This window comes from Orycteropus afer, unplaced genomic scaffold, assembly GCF_000298275.1.
Source record: "Orycteropus afer afer isolate SDZICR_OR568_19922 unplaced genomic scaffold, OryAfe1.0 scaffold00061, whole genome shotgun sequence".
In the NCBI taxonomy this organism is placed as follows: domain Eukaryota; kingdom Metazoa; phylum Chordata; class Mammalia; order Tubulidentata; family Orycteropodidae; genus Orycteropus; species Orycteropus afer.
Window position 1 is genome coordinate 10,222,469 of NW_006921648.1, and position 14,486 is coordinate 10,236,954.

At 46.6% G+C, this 14,486-nt stretch overlaps 2 protein-coding genes across 2 annotated transcripts in view; one reads left to right on the forward strand and one right to left on the reverse strand.

Annotated features, from left to right (window-relative positions):
- The window catches only part of NUBP1 (nucleotide binding protein 1), a 22,852-nt gene extending 16,844 nt beyond the window's left edge, over window positions 1–6,008 (forward strand). The window contains exons 8-11 of the mRNA XM_007939622.2: window positions 1,481–1,591; window positions 1,852–1,954; window positions 5,187–5,270; window positions 5,953–6,008. Of these exons, the coding sequence (XP_007937813.1) occupies window positions 1,481–1,591; window positions 1,852–1,954; window positions 5,187–5,270; window positions 5,953–6,008 (354 nt within the window). The remainder of the gene's footprint in view (window positions 1–1,480; window positions 1,592–1,851; window positions 1,955–5,186; window positions 5,271–5,952) is intronic.
- A 1,981-nt stretch (window positions 6,009–7,989) lies between these two features.
- Window positions 7,990–14,486, reverse strand: part of TVP23A (trans-golgi network vesicle protein 23 homolog A) — a 54,718-nt gene continuing 48,221 nt past the window's right edge. The window contains exons 3-7 of the mRNA XM_007939728.1: window positions 11,757–11,901; window positions 10,652–10,741; window positions 10,287–10,415; window positions 8,486–8,614; window positions 7,990–8,049 (exon numbers count right to left, since the gene is read on the reverse strand). Coding sequence (XP_007937919.1) covers window positions 7,990–8,049; window positions 8,486–8,614; window positions 10,287–10,415; window positions 10,652–10,741; window positions 11,757–11,901 — 553 coding nt within the window. The remainder of the gene's footprint in view (window positions 8,050–8,485; window positions 8,615–10,286; window positions 10,416–10,651; window positions 10,742–11,756; window positions 11,902–14,486) is intronic.

A 14,486-nucleotide genomic window follows, 5' to 3' on the forward strand; every position in this document is an offset into this window, starting at 1 on the left:
ATAAGAAAGAAAAATTGGGAATCAGCAACAGGGAACAGAAAAAAAAGCTGAAACTAGAACCTGGGAAGGGAATAAAAAAGAATTACAATAAAAAGGATGAAAAAAAGAAAAATAATAGTAACAATAATTTTAAAGCAGACAAAAACAAACAAGAGAAAATAAATCTGGGTAGGGCAGGGCACCCAGGCTTGGTCAGAGCACACAGGCTGGGATGGAATTCCTGCAGGCCCAGAAGGTGGGTGGGAATGAGGGATGGCTGCACTTCCATTCACCAAGAGGGTGTGGAGTATAAAAGTAACAAGGGGAATGTCACACCTTTCCAGTCCTCAGTGTCCGGAATGTCCTTGTGGTCCTGGCAGGTGAAGCCTACTCTTAGGTTCTGAGAGAACGTTGTCGCTTTAAATATCCAGAATGGTCCAACCACTTGAAAACGTTCAAAATGGCTGTTCCCTCTGGTCACTGCTTCCCCTTTTATTCACCAGCCACCAGTGCAGTCCTCTGTGCAGCCCCTGCTACCTGATTTTTAGGTTAATTCTTCAGTACTACCACCACTTGGTGATATCCAAACTGTGCCATTAGGATTGCTGACAGACCACAGCTCTGTACATGTCCTTTTATGGTTTTGATGCAAGTTCTTCTACTAGTTGGAGTTTAGTCCACTTCTGTATCCTTCCCTTCAAAGCTCAGGGCTCCAGGATTACCTTCTGTATCTGTGTTAACTGGTTCCCCTTTTCTTTGTTGAAGAGGGTTTGTGTAGTTTGTCTGCCTATTCCACCATCTTCACAGAACTCTCCTGGAGGATAGAGTAGAACTGCCCCATAAAACAGACTGCTACATCATTCTCCTGTGGGGTGGCTGGTTGCCAGCTGAGCACTTAGCTACTGTGCCACCAGAGCTTCTTGCTTAGAACATACTGTTGTTGTTAGGTGCCAGTAAATCAACTTCAACTCATAGTGACCCCATGCACAACAGAATGAAACATTGCCCAGTCCTGCACCAACCTTATAATTCTTATGCTTGAGGGCATTGTTGTAGCCACTGTGTTAATCCATCTGGTTTAGGGTGGATTTTTTTTTGCTGACCCTCGAATTTACCAAGCATGATTCCCTTCTCCAAGGACTGGTCCCTCCAAATAACATGACTAAAGTAGGTGAGACAATGTTTGGTTATTCTCACTTCTAAGAAGCATTCCGGCTGCCCTTCTTCTAGAACAGATTTGTTTGCTTTTCTGGCAGTCCATGGTATTTTCAGTATTCTTTGCCAGTACCACAATTCAAAGGCATCAACTCTTTGTTTTCTTTTATTCATTGTCTTTATTCATTGCTTAGCACATAGTAAGCCCTAAATACGTGTTTATTGAATATTTCTTGAATGAATGACACAGCCCCAAGGTTTCACCCCACCGTCCCTTCAACCCTACAGACAAGTTCTATGTCTTACACTTGGCTTTGGGATAATTGGCCTTCTTCGACCTTGACAGGAAGTATCACTCCAGGATGTTCGGAAAGAAATCAGCTTCTGCCACAAGGTGAAGCTGCCCATCATTGGCGTGGTGGAGAACATGAGCGGCTTCGTCTGCCCTAAGTGTAAGGTGAGGGCATGTGTAGTCATTGGGTTTCCTAAACAGAAATCCTTTGAGAATATCATTAGGAATGGTCCTCCGTAGACCCTTCAGTTCTCTCCATCCTTTCTGGAAGTGGAATCACAGTTCAAACCCTTTACTGCTGACTTAATGAAAATCCTTTGCTTGTTAGTTGTTTTGCATTCCGATCAGTCATTGTTTTTAAGTTCCTGTAATTGGTGGGCCCTTCCCATGAGCCTGATAGGCTCCCCTTTTAACTGGTCTTACAGAAAGAATCACAGATCTTCCCCCCCACGACTGGTGGCGCAGAGGCCATGTGCCAGGACCTGAAGATCCCTCTCCTTGGCAAAGTGCCTCTGGATCCACAAATAGGTGGGTGAGTGTGCACACCTGGTCCCGGCCCACTACTGCCAAGTGAGGCCTTCATTGCCTGATCCGCTGCCATGGCCCTGTGAGGGTCCAGGGACTGGGGCGGCAGAGCGGGGCATTGGACACAGACCCTGCCCACCGTCCAGGAGCTGAAGCTGCAGCTGACCTCTCCACGAGGCTGGCTGTGCTGCTGTGGTAGCAGGGTCAGCTGAACACATGGACACATAACCAAGGGAGCCAGGAGACCTCGAGGAGGCGTGGTGGGCTGGGCCTGGGAGATGGACTAGGAATCAGTTAGGGGCCTGCCTCTTAGAAGGCAGCACAGCCCCTTGTGGCCTGTGTGTGACATCCTTAGTTCTCTCCATGAGTGCTAGATAAGTCATTGCCTGCATCAGAGGCCATGTGGCATGAAGAATGCACCTCTTGAAGAACCAGAATCAGCCACGATCCTGTGAGACACACGTGTGTGAGTGGCCTGTGGGAACCAAAGACAGAATGCCAGGTCCCGTCTCTACCTCAGTCCAGGGTGTAGGCTTGCTGCATGGGGTTCTGTTTCCTCAAGACAGCAGCATTGAACTAGCTTCAGTTACGCTTATCTGGGGACATGGTCCCGTTCACGGGCAGCTGGAATGTCGTGTTTAGTGGAGGTTCTGGGGTCTGTGGAGCAGCAGCAAGAGGCGCTGTAACAGGGCTAGGGCCTAGGTGTAGACAGTTTTGCTCCTAGCCTTGGTGTTCTTTATTTGTTAGGGGAAGAATGGTGAGATTTCTGAGGCCACACTGGAGGAGCAGCCCTGTGTTCCTTGGGGGAGACCTGGGGTTAGCCTCATGGGGGCCAGCAGGAAGGAGGCAGTGGTGTCTGTGTTGTGAGGTCTGGACCTGACCAGTGGTGTAGGTGTTGGTATGAGAGGGAGGGACACACACAAGAGGGAAAACTGACAGGCTTTGATGGCTGGGCGAGAAAGATGTCTAGAAGTCTGTAGTGTCCAGCATGGGTCCTTGGAAAGATGGCATCACTCACAGAAACAGGGAATGCAGAGGGGTTGCTGCTGTCTGGGCTGGCCTCCTCTGGGGTGCTACAGCCAGCAGGCTCAGGAGAGGGGAGTGGTTGGCAGTGGAGTACTGCACCCTCAAGGGGAGACTCGAGACCCCGGGGGAACTGTCAGGGAGAAAGCTGAGAATACAACTTAACGAGGCAAGATGTAGGAATCGCCCCAGGAGGAGCCTCAGAGACCCTGGGCATAGGGAGGGGTGTATCCTAAGATCCCCCTTGTTCCCACATTCAGAAATACTCTGGTATATGGTTTTTCCCACAAAATGCAGAAAACCAGTGGTGTGGTTAGGCTTCCCTGCTGTGACAGACACTCAGTGAGCAGTGTCTGCACTGACCAGGCTGCTGCAGTCTCCACAGACCGGTCCCTCACATTTTCTCAGAGCCAGTCCTTGCCACGCAGATTCTACAGAACATAGGAAATCTAAGGAATACTGTTCTAGGACCACTGACCTCTCAGACCTATCCTGGCTGACATGAATTCAGGGCTTCCTGAGCTGGTCCCACCCTGGTCCCACTATCTCAACCCTATCTGCGACAACCCCCCTTCCACATCCTTCTCAATGAGGCCTTCTTCCCTCCCGCCAGCAGCACAGTTGGCAGTCGGGGAGTGACACTGGAGAGTTGGCTTTGCCAGGGCCCACCTGAGGTCAGAGCAGCAGCGGGCGGTGCAGCAACGTGGTCCTCTCTCTCAGTGATGCTCCCCTTCTGGGAGCAGGGGCAGAGCAGGCTGAAAGGCAGGTCTCCTAGGATTGGGGTTGGCAGAGCAGCCAGAGGAGGGGAGAAAACTCCCAGGGCAGAGGCTCCTGGAGGAGGGTCTGAGGCCCTGCCTCGTGCTGGACCGCTGGCTAACATGCTGCTTTGGAGACAAGCTGTCCTTCCACGGAGGGGCCTGGCTGCACCTCCCTGGAGAGGGCAACCACGAGGTGGGGGAAAGATTAGCACATCTAAAGGTGCTTGTGTGGCGTGAGCTTCAAGGCCCAATCGCACATCAAAAAGGTGGTGCATGCTGTTCGGCATCCTAGTGTGTTGAGTGGTGTCTGAGGTCTTAAAGCTTGTGAGCAGCCATCTACTTGTCCAGAGCAAAAGAAGAAAAAGGAAACCGAAGAAACTAGGACAGATAGTCTCCATGAATCACAGTCTCATCTACCCTGAGACCAGAACTAGCTGGTGCCTAGCTACCACTACCAACCATTCTCATCAGGGCCACAGGAGATGGACTCCGATGGAATGGGGGGAAAATGTGAAACAGAACCTCAATTTCTTGAAAAAAAAGATTCCCTGAGACTGTCACCTCATGATTCTCTTCAAACCTAGAACCTCAAGTAATCCTTGAATTCACCTTGTAGCTAAATAACAAATTGATTTAAAAAAAAAAAAAATCATCTGTTAGTATTGTGCTCTTTTTAAAAATCACCTATATGAGACCATTGGTCAACATTACTTCAAATAAACATGAGAACATGAGGGGGCAGGGAACCTAGCTTAATGGAAATGGAATAACCAGAGCAGAAATAATGGGAGCATTCACACATGGTGAATGGAACCAAGGCCAGGGAACAACTCATGTAGACATTGTTGAATGGGAATCTGACCTGCTGTGGAAACCTTAACTGAAAACAATAAAATATTTAAATACAACAAAACAGTGGATAGAACATGTGTTGTATGGTGGTTTCAAGTATATGTATTTACATTTCTGTGCATATATTGTTTCTGGAGATACCCAAATTATTGGGAGCCTCTTTTGAACTTTCTCTTTATGATCTTTTGTGTTCCGTATTTTTATACCATACACATTTATTATCTTTCTACTTAAAAGAGCTAGTTGATCTTTTAAAATGAAGGGTCCTGGGCCCACCAAGTCAGTTCCTCATGGGGCCCTGGAGCCTACATTGGCCACACCCCACCCAGATGACTCCAGGCACACTGAAGACCAGGGAGCCGGGCATGGGTGGAGCCAGATGGAGGTGAGAGCCACAGTGAAGGGCTAGTGCAGGGTGTCTGCTGAATGGATGGCAGCGGCTGGGTTTCTGGAGACCCCAGCTTTCTCACACAGCTTTCTTTGTCGTGTGAGAGTTGGGGTTGGTGCAAAATCATCGTCATAGCACTGGGACGAGCCCTGAGGTCATCGTGGCACTGTGTTCTCCCATCATGGATTTAACATGTTTCATTTGTTTCTTTAAGGAAAGAGTTGTGACACAGGACAGTCTTTCTTCAGTGAAGCCCCGGATTCACCAGCCACATTAGCCTACAGGAGTATAATCCAAAGTAAGTGCCTGGGTGAGCTTATAACCTCCAGAACCTACGGGCCTGGGAGGTGACACAAGCCACCTCCATCTCAGGACAAGTGGCCACCGCCACACATCCTCGGGTAGGGACAGTGCTGGGTGGTGGGCTTGGGGTGACCTGGGCAGTGGCGCCCCTCAGCGAGGAAGCCGGGAATCACGTTGGTGAGAAAATGTCTAATAATTCTTAAGTATCGTGAGCTGACTCACCGTTTACTCACATGGTGAGTGCGGGTGTTAAGGAATAAGAAATACATCTCAATAAAACTGTTTAAAAAGAAAAAAAAAAACAAACCCACACAGGCCTGATTCTGCCCATGGGCGGCCAGGCAAAGCATCAGCTATGAAGGCTTGAGCCACATCGTCTGTGGCCGGCTTCTACTGGTCTAGTCAAGTGGTGTCAAGGTAAGTAACGTTGCTCCAGGGTTCTGGATGTACTGAATGGGGTAACGTCAGGCTTTGGGCATGTGTTGTAACTAAGGACAGACAGTGTGCAGTGTTAGGGTCACTGCTGAAGACTCTGGGCCTCTGTTGGAATGCAGCTTGAGTTAGGCCCCTGGGGGTCGCACCCTCTCAGGATGCTGCCCTCCCAGCAAAGGGGCAGTTCGGCTGCCTTGGGGACTGAAGAGCTGCTGGTGCCTCTGTGCTTGTCACCTTTTTTCTAGGAATCCAGGAGTTTTGTCTGCACCCTCCACGTGAAGAGAAGCTCATCAATTCCTGAAACAGAAAATGTTAAGGACACAAGTGGGCACCGAGCTGAGGTGCTCGGCTGGCAGCTCGCCAGAGCAGAGCAGGGATGACGGGCACAGGGACCAGGCTCAGGCATGGTCAAGGTCACTTTCCCAGAGACACTTTAATCCTCTGATTTTTGTACACTTTTGTTTAGAATATATGTAAAGAGCATTCCTGACAAATACACCATTTTGAAAATAAAAATTTCCCCTCCAAAATGTCTCTGGGGCTTCCTTCACTTGAGAAACAACAAGTTACAGGATTGTGGGTTCTTTGCTGGAAGCTTCTTCAGGATAAATCTTCTCACTGAAGCCAACTCTGCCTCTGTAGATAGACCTGAAAAAGAACAAAGGAATGAACGTAGGGCTGACTGCAAAATACTTAATCATTTTCAGACACGCACACGCACAAACCGCCATGGAGTCGGAGCCAACTCACAACGACTCCTCCTTGGGTTTCCAAGGCAGTATCACTACGAAAGCAGATTGCCCAACCTTCCTTCTGAGGAGTGGTTGGTGGGTTTGAACCGCTAGCCTTCTGGTTAGCAGTCAAGTGCCTTAGGTGCTCTGCCACCAGAGCTCCTCATTTTCAGACAGCACAGTGCAAATGGTTAACTTAGCAGAATGTTGGCCCAGGGATAGGTTCAAGGTCAGCGCATATGATCAACTCCAGAGTCATTGAAGTAGCCCTTGAAAAGTCCTCGAATCACCTGTGTGGGGTGGAATTTGTGGTTGTGTGTACATTTTTCATAGTAATAACGTGTAATTGATCTAATAATTTCCTGTGTCTGTAATGAGTTCACATACAAAACAATTTATGTTGGTTTTAATCAGAAAGGAGAGAGAGGCTGTGGCAGTTAAGGTTATGTGTCAACTTGGTGGGCCTGGTTTTGAGTGGCTGGGCAGCTGGTTGTAGTTACTCCCCATGATGAGACTGGCAATCAGCTCCATGGTGGAATCTGCCGCGAAGAGCTGTGTAGCTGCTTTAGGGATGTAGTCTGCTTCCTGTATATTAGGAGAAGCTTTGCGAATGGTCTGCAGCTTTTTGGCACGCTTGGACCCTGTATGTATCTGAGTCTTCATTTACAGCCTGCTGTATTTCCTGCCAATCTTAGGACTGTCTCTGGACTTGAACTAGTGGTCTGCCATGGAGTTTGGTAATACTGGGACTGTGCCATTTCATTTGTTGACCTTGGGCTTGTCAGCCTCAGCAGCCAGCAGCTGCTTGAGTGAAGAAACGCTCTAGCTCCAGTGGGCTGGGAGCAAGAGGCAGAGCTGAAGCCCAAGGTCGAGGCAGCCCCTAGAGCTGGCACCTTGAACTCGGACTTCTAGCCTCCTAACCTGTAAGAGAATAAACTGTCTGTTAAAGCCACCCAGGTATTGTATTTTCTGTTAAAGTGGCATGACATAGCAAAACAGATGCAAACCCTAGAATCCGCATGGCTGCTGTGCGGTGCTCACTGTGTTGGAGCCACAGAGGAAGTGAGAGCCACAGGAAAGAGTAAATTCCCGTGTACCTTCTCTCTCGGGGACCCAGAGTAGAAAGATGAGAAACCCCCGTTCTTTCCTTCCCATCTCACCACCCCGTCCTCGCATTCCCCCTCCTCCCATCCCTTTCCTCCTCCCCTCCTCTCATCCCCTTCCTCCTTCTCCTCCCCTCTCATACCCCCTTCTCTCTCTCATTGTATCACCTTTTTCCCCTCTTTCACTCCTTTGTGCCTGCCACATAGGGTTGAATTTGCACAAGTTCAGTGTGAGGAAGGTGGGACCACCCACCCCACTCCACCATGGCTGAAGAGGCTGCAGAGGCCCAGGAGGCCAGATGCATAGTCCCTGGCCTGACTCCCACCCCCTCAGGCCACTGGGGAAGACCACCCCCAGGCCATCAGCCCAGCTGGGCCTGGGGATGCTGCAAGTCTCCCAGGCTCTCCAGGCCTGGGTAGTCCACACCCTGCCCTGACCCCTGCTCACCTAATGTTTATGGATCTCCAGCCCCTCAAGGCCGGGCTTCTGGAAGTCACCTGGGCAGGCCTGCAAGGGGAAAAGTTACCCATGTTCCTGTGCTGACTGGCAGTGGGCAGATTCTGCCACGTCAGGCCCAGAGTAGACCTGCAGTGCCCTCACGGCTTGCCGAGCTGGTCGCTGGGGGCCTTCGCCTATGGCAGCCATGTGCAGAGCCACGATTGTACATTACAGGATTGTACAGACCGCTTAAGGATGAGCCTGGCCAAAATTACAGAGACTCATTCTTCACTTCTGAAAATATTTGCTAAGGGTGTGTATGGTGGAAGAAAACAAACCTTGTGGGGTTTTTCTTTCTAAATTCAATAATTTAAAAAAATCTCTTAAAACTAATAGCAGCAGGCTGGCTGGTATGGAAAACGTTAAAAACTGCAGTTGCCAACAGGCCTTGTTTGCTTGAGGGTCCGAAGTGTAGAGGTCTGGGAATCAGACGTCAGTAACTCACCGTCTGGAACACCGTCTGGGACAGAAAGCTGGATGTGATTTTGCTGATGTCACTCTCGCCTCCCATCTTACAAAGGACGTAGCCATACAGGTTAGCAGCTTGGAGAGAAATCCCAGCAATGACAAGGGCCTGTGCTCAGATAAAGCAAAGGGGTGACTCCCCTAAGAGCAAATATTGAAGCTATTCCTCCCAAACCAGGCAAAAGTGGCCTGGGCCTATACCTAACAGGGACAGCCAGCATATATGGAGCACTGACAGACAGATGTGGACTACCTCTTCACCCGTAACTGCTTGCAGTTGCTACCACCATCACCCCATTTCATAGGGAGGAAAGTGAAGCCCAGAGACTAAAGTTGCCCAAGGTCACAGAACAGACACATGCTTGAATCGGGACCCAAACTCCAGAGCCCGTACTTCGATTACTGTTTATACTGTCTATGGATATTCTGTTTTCACATTGAATGAACCAGATGCTAGCAGTGAAATATGGTACTTCTGAAATAAAACATCAGGACACAGGAGGGCTTGTCTCGTGGTGTCCTTAAAACTCCTTTCACAGCAGCATTATTGGCAATAGCCAAATGGAGGAAATGACCCAAACATCCATGAACTGAAGGTGGATAAACAACATGTCTCTCCATACAGGGGAATATTACTCAGCCATAAAAAAAGGAATTAAGCACGATATGCTACAACACGGGTAGCCTTGAAAACATGCTCTGTGAAAGAAGCCAGTCACAAAGGACCACATATTGTAAGTTTCCATTGATACGAAACGTCCAGAATAGGCAAAGCGAGAGAGGGGAAGTAGATGAGTGGTTGCCAAGGGCTGGAGGAAGGGAGGAATGGGGAGTCATTGATAATGGATACCGAGTTTCTTTTAAGGGTGATGAAAGTGTTCTAAAATTGATTGCAGTGATGGTTGCACAGCTCTGATTATACTAAAAACCATGGAACTGTACACTTGAAATGGATGAATTGTGTGGTATGTGAACTATATCTCAAAGCTCGTAGGTAGGTAGGTAGATAGGCAGATCATGATGACAACAACAAAACACTCCTGCCACCACTGGTTTTGTACAGCCATCAAAGGAGTATCAAAATCAAGGTGCTGTTCTTTTGATCTGAGATTCTATAGAAGAATCCTGATCAAATGGAGAAATGTGCAACAGACTTTCAAATTCTCCTAGAATCCAGACTTTCCAGAGCCATGGAGGCTGGATGAACCCCCACAACCACTGCCCTGAGATAATCTTTAACCTTAAACAAAAATATCCCATGAAGTCTTTTTAAAACCAAACAGTAGTTCAGTTTAGCTAGTAAACCATGCCTGCCTTGAGAATTATGCTCAATTTAAGATCTATCCATATGGAATGAAAAGGAGCCCTGGTGACGCTGTGGTTAAAGCATCAGGCTGCTAACCAAAAGGTAAGCAGCTCGAACCCACCAGCCACTTCATAGGAGAAAGATGAAACAGTCTGCTTCTGTAAAGAGTGACAGCCTTGTAAACCCTATGGGGAAGTTCTGCTCTGTTCTATAGGGTTGTATGAATCAAAATCAACTTGATGGCAATGGATACTGATGGATCAAACTGATAACAACTACTCGAAATATTAGGAAACTGAAGGGGCAATGAATTCATGTTAACCAGGGCCAAATAACTTAGAAAAGGAGGCTGAGAATGGTTATACCACTTGAAGGATCAATGTCACTGAATCATACATGTAGAAATATGTTCTGTTTATGTTCTCAACAACAATGAATTATTTTAAAAAAAAAACCCATCAGGTTGTTGTCTTACCAGCCACTTTAGCTTCAAGGAGAGTAAGGTGCTAAAAAAGAACACAGTCCAAATCATCGGGCAAATAATGAGACCAAGCCAGAAGATCCGAGCTTCAGCTTCTGTGGCAGCCATGTTATTAGAAGATACCTGTTGTGGGGAAGTAATTTGGTGTTCAGAACTAGTAAAATGGTTCTGAAGCAGCAGGCTATTGTCTGCATTTATTTGACATGTGGTTGTACAGCACACACATCTCAGTGGAGCACTGACAGTAGTGTGTCTGTGCAGGGAAGGAATGAGGTACACGCCAAACCTAAAAGGAACCCAGGGAGGCTTTCCACAACTGCTTTTCCAGTTCTAGTAGCGCAGCTGCTGATGGGGAGTACCTTTTTGGCTTCAAATACCCAGTGGCTTTTCCCGTCTTCATCTATCTGATTCCACCATCGGAGGCCCACCATGAGTCTTCCGGTGACATTCTGAGGAAAATGGACAAAATGACTGTAAAAGCCTCCATCTGACTTGAGCATGCCATTAGTAGAGCGTCCTCACTCTTACTGATGGGTTAAGATGAAACTCACCAATTGATATTAAAGATATAATGGGGCAGGAAGCCAAGGGGGTTGAATGGTCATGGTTTCTCAAAATTGGTGATGTCTGATTTTTAACTAAGCTGACTTAGGAAGTGACAGGCTCCCCCCATTTTATTTATATACATAAACTAGTTGCTGTCAAGTTGATTCCAACTCATGGTGCTGCCTTGTGCATCAGAGCAGAACTGCACTCCTTTGGGTTTTTCAGGGCTGTAACTGTTCTGAAGCAGACCACCAGGTCTTTCTTCCAAAGTGCCTCTGGGTGGGTTTGAACTGCCAGCCTTTCAGTTAGTAATCAAGTGCTTAACCGTTTGTGCCACCCAAGGATGTGTGTGTTTGTCCATATGTGTATGTGTATACATATACAATTTATATATCATGTATTTAAAATATGTACATATTATAGATGTAAACAAGGAGCTCTGGTGGCATCGTGCCTAAGGCATTTGACTGCGAACCTGAAGGTTGGCAGTTCAAATCCACCAGCCACTCTGTGGAAGGATGATGGGGCAATCTACTTCTGTAAAGATTTACCACCTTGGAAACCCCCTATGAGTTGGAACTGACTTGATGGCATTGAGTTTTTTGGTTTCATATATGTAAATTTTACCAAAAAATCAAAGCCATATGGAGCTATCACGCTCATTATGATACATATTTGCAACATGACGGTCGATACAAAAAAGACATTTATAAAACCCTAAGCAATGTATTTTTTCACTAATTTTACTAGATACTGATTGAATATTTTTAAATACATATCAGCAATGTAAACTGAAGTTATCTGTTGGTCCAGAATCATTTATGCTTTCTAAAACTACATGCACCCAGAACTCCACCCTCCAGAAGCAAAGCCACATGTTTCAAGAGTGATGGCACTGCAGTTAAGAAGAGGCCTTACCTTCACAGACCAGAAGTCCAAGGACAGAAGGAGCAGCACAGTGACAAAGCAGCCCACAAAGCTTTTGCTGAACCAGTCACAGCATATATAGGTGACAATCGCACTCACTCGGAAGAACAGGTGGAAAAAGGTGGCCAACGGGTGCCTAGGAAACAGTCCAGAAGGCCATCTCACTCTAGAGCCAAACAGCAGTCAGTGCACCCCCTGCACTGCTCAGACATTTTAGCACTGCTCAGTAGAATGTTCCAGACTTTTTAGCACCACTCAGTGGAATGTTCTCCCTAGTGCACTCCAAGCTGAAACTCCAGGCTGCAGTTCTAAGGAAACATCACTAACTTAGCAGTCCCCAGTAGTCTTTATCATGCTAGTAATTTTTTCCCTCTCTGTCAAAGAATCCAGTACTTTCCCCTAATTTGATTCCAAGTATCACTTGCCATCTTTTGCAACAAGATCACCTTTGAAGTGAAACGCGACAGTATCATTGCCTTGCTACCTGACAGCAATCAGTGGCCAGTTCCCTAAAAATAAAGGTTGGGTTATTCCGGTAGTGAGTGAGCAGAGTTCATGTGCTCAAGTCTTTATGTCATTGGGGAATGCATATTCCTGGATAGAGGGAAATGACCATGCCACCCCAGTGCAGCTCAGACTCATCCTGCCTGCTCAACAGTGAGAGCAAAAATTCACTCTAGCGGACACAGACCTGCCTAGAAGGAAGAGAGTGAGCCAGGCAGAGAACACCCATAGATTTCTGTTTCTTCCATATTCATATTCTATTTGGTGGTGGTGGTGGTGGCGGTGGTGGTAGTAGGTGCCAGTGAGTTGGCTCTAATTCACAGTGACCGTATGTATGACAGAACAAAACACTGTCCGGTCCTGCACCAGCCTCACAATCCTTGCTATACTTCAGCCCACCATTGCAGCCATTGTGTCATTCCATCTCATTGAGGGTCTTCCCCTTTTTCACTGTCCCTCCACTTTACCAAGAATGATAGCCTTCTCCAGGGAATGGTCCATTGTGACAACATGACCAAAGTAGGCAAGACAAAATCTGGCCATTCTTGCTTCCAAGGAGCATTCCAGCTGCACTTCTTCCAGGACAGATTTGTTCATTCTGGCAGTCCACTGTACTTTAAGTATCTGCCAACACCACAACTCAAAACCATCAACTCTTCTTCGGTCTTCCTTACTCATTGTCCAGCTTTCACATGCATATGATGTGACTGAAAACACCATGGCTTGGGTCAGGCACACCTTAGTCTTCAAAGAGACATCTTGGCTCTTCAGCATTTTAAAGAGGTCTTTTGCAGCAGATTTCCCCAGTGCAATATGTCATCTGATTTCTTGACTGCCGCTTCCATTTGTGTTGACTGTGGAACCAAGTAATATGAAATCTTTGACAGTTTCAGTCTTTTCTCCATTTATCTTGAGGCTGCTTATTAGTCCCGTTGTGAGGAATTTCATTTTCTTTATGATGAAGTGTAATCCATACTGCAGACTGTAGTCTTTAATCTTCTGTACTCTGTAATCTTTAAATGCTTCAGGTCATTTTCACTTTCAGCAAGTAAAGTTGTGTTGTCTGCATGTTGCAGGTTGTTTATGAGTCTTCCTCCAATTCTGATGCCACACCACATTCTTCTTCATGGAGTCCAGCTTCTCAGATTATCTGCTAAGCATACAGATAGAATCAGTATGGCGAGAGGATTCAGTTCCGACACACTCCCTTCCTGATTTTAAACCATGCAGTATCCCCTTGTTCTGTTTGAACAGCAGCCTCCTGATCTCTGTACAGGTTCCTCATGAGCACAATTAAATGTTATGAAATTCCTGTTCTTCTCAATGTTATCCATAATTTGTTATGATCCACACAAATGCTTTTCCATAGTCAATAAAATACAAGTAAACATCTTACTGGTATTCTTTGCTTTCAGCCAACGTCCATCTTGTCATTAGCAATGATATCCCTTGTTCCATGTCCTCTTCTGAATCCAGCTTGCATTTCCAGAAGTTCCCGGTCACTATACTGCTGCAACTGTTTTTGAATTATCTTCAGAAAGATTTTACTTGCGTGTGATATTAATGATATTGTTGTATAATTTCCACAATCTGTGGGATCACCTTTCTTTGGAATGGGTACAAGTATGGATCTCTTCCAGTCAATTGGCTAGGTAGCTGTCTTCCAAATCTTTTGGCATAGATGAGTGAGTGCCTCTAGCATGGAATCCATTTGTTGAAACATCTCAATAGATATCTTGTCAATTCCTCAAGACTTATTTTTTGCCAGTTCCTTCAGGTTCTTGATAATATGCCACCTCCTGAAATAAATGAATATCAGCCAGTTATTTTCGGTACAATGACTCTATGTATTCTTTCAATCTTCTTTTGATGTTTCCTACGTCATTCAGTATTTTGCCCATACATTCTTTCAGTATTGCAACTCAAAGCTTGAATTTTTTTCTTCAAAAGGTGTGGGTTCAATTCTAGACCTGAAGGGCAACTAGGGGCCATAGTCTCAGTGGTTACACCAGGCTCTATTGGACCAGCAAACCTGGTCCCCACCTTCTTCTTCTTTTTTTGCCTCCAAACGATTTTGAGTTTTGTACCACATTGTTCTCCCTCTTTATGTAGGATCTCCTACATACCTTCCAAAGTGGATGGCAGTGGTAGCTGGGCACCATCTAGTTCTTCTGGTCTCATAGTTGTATAGGTTGCAGATCGGATGGTGTACCAGTC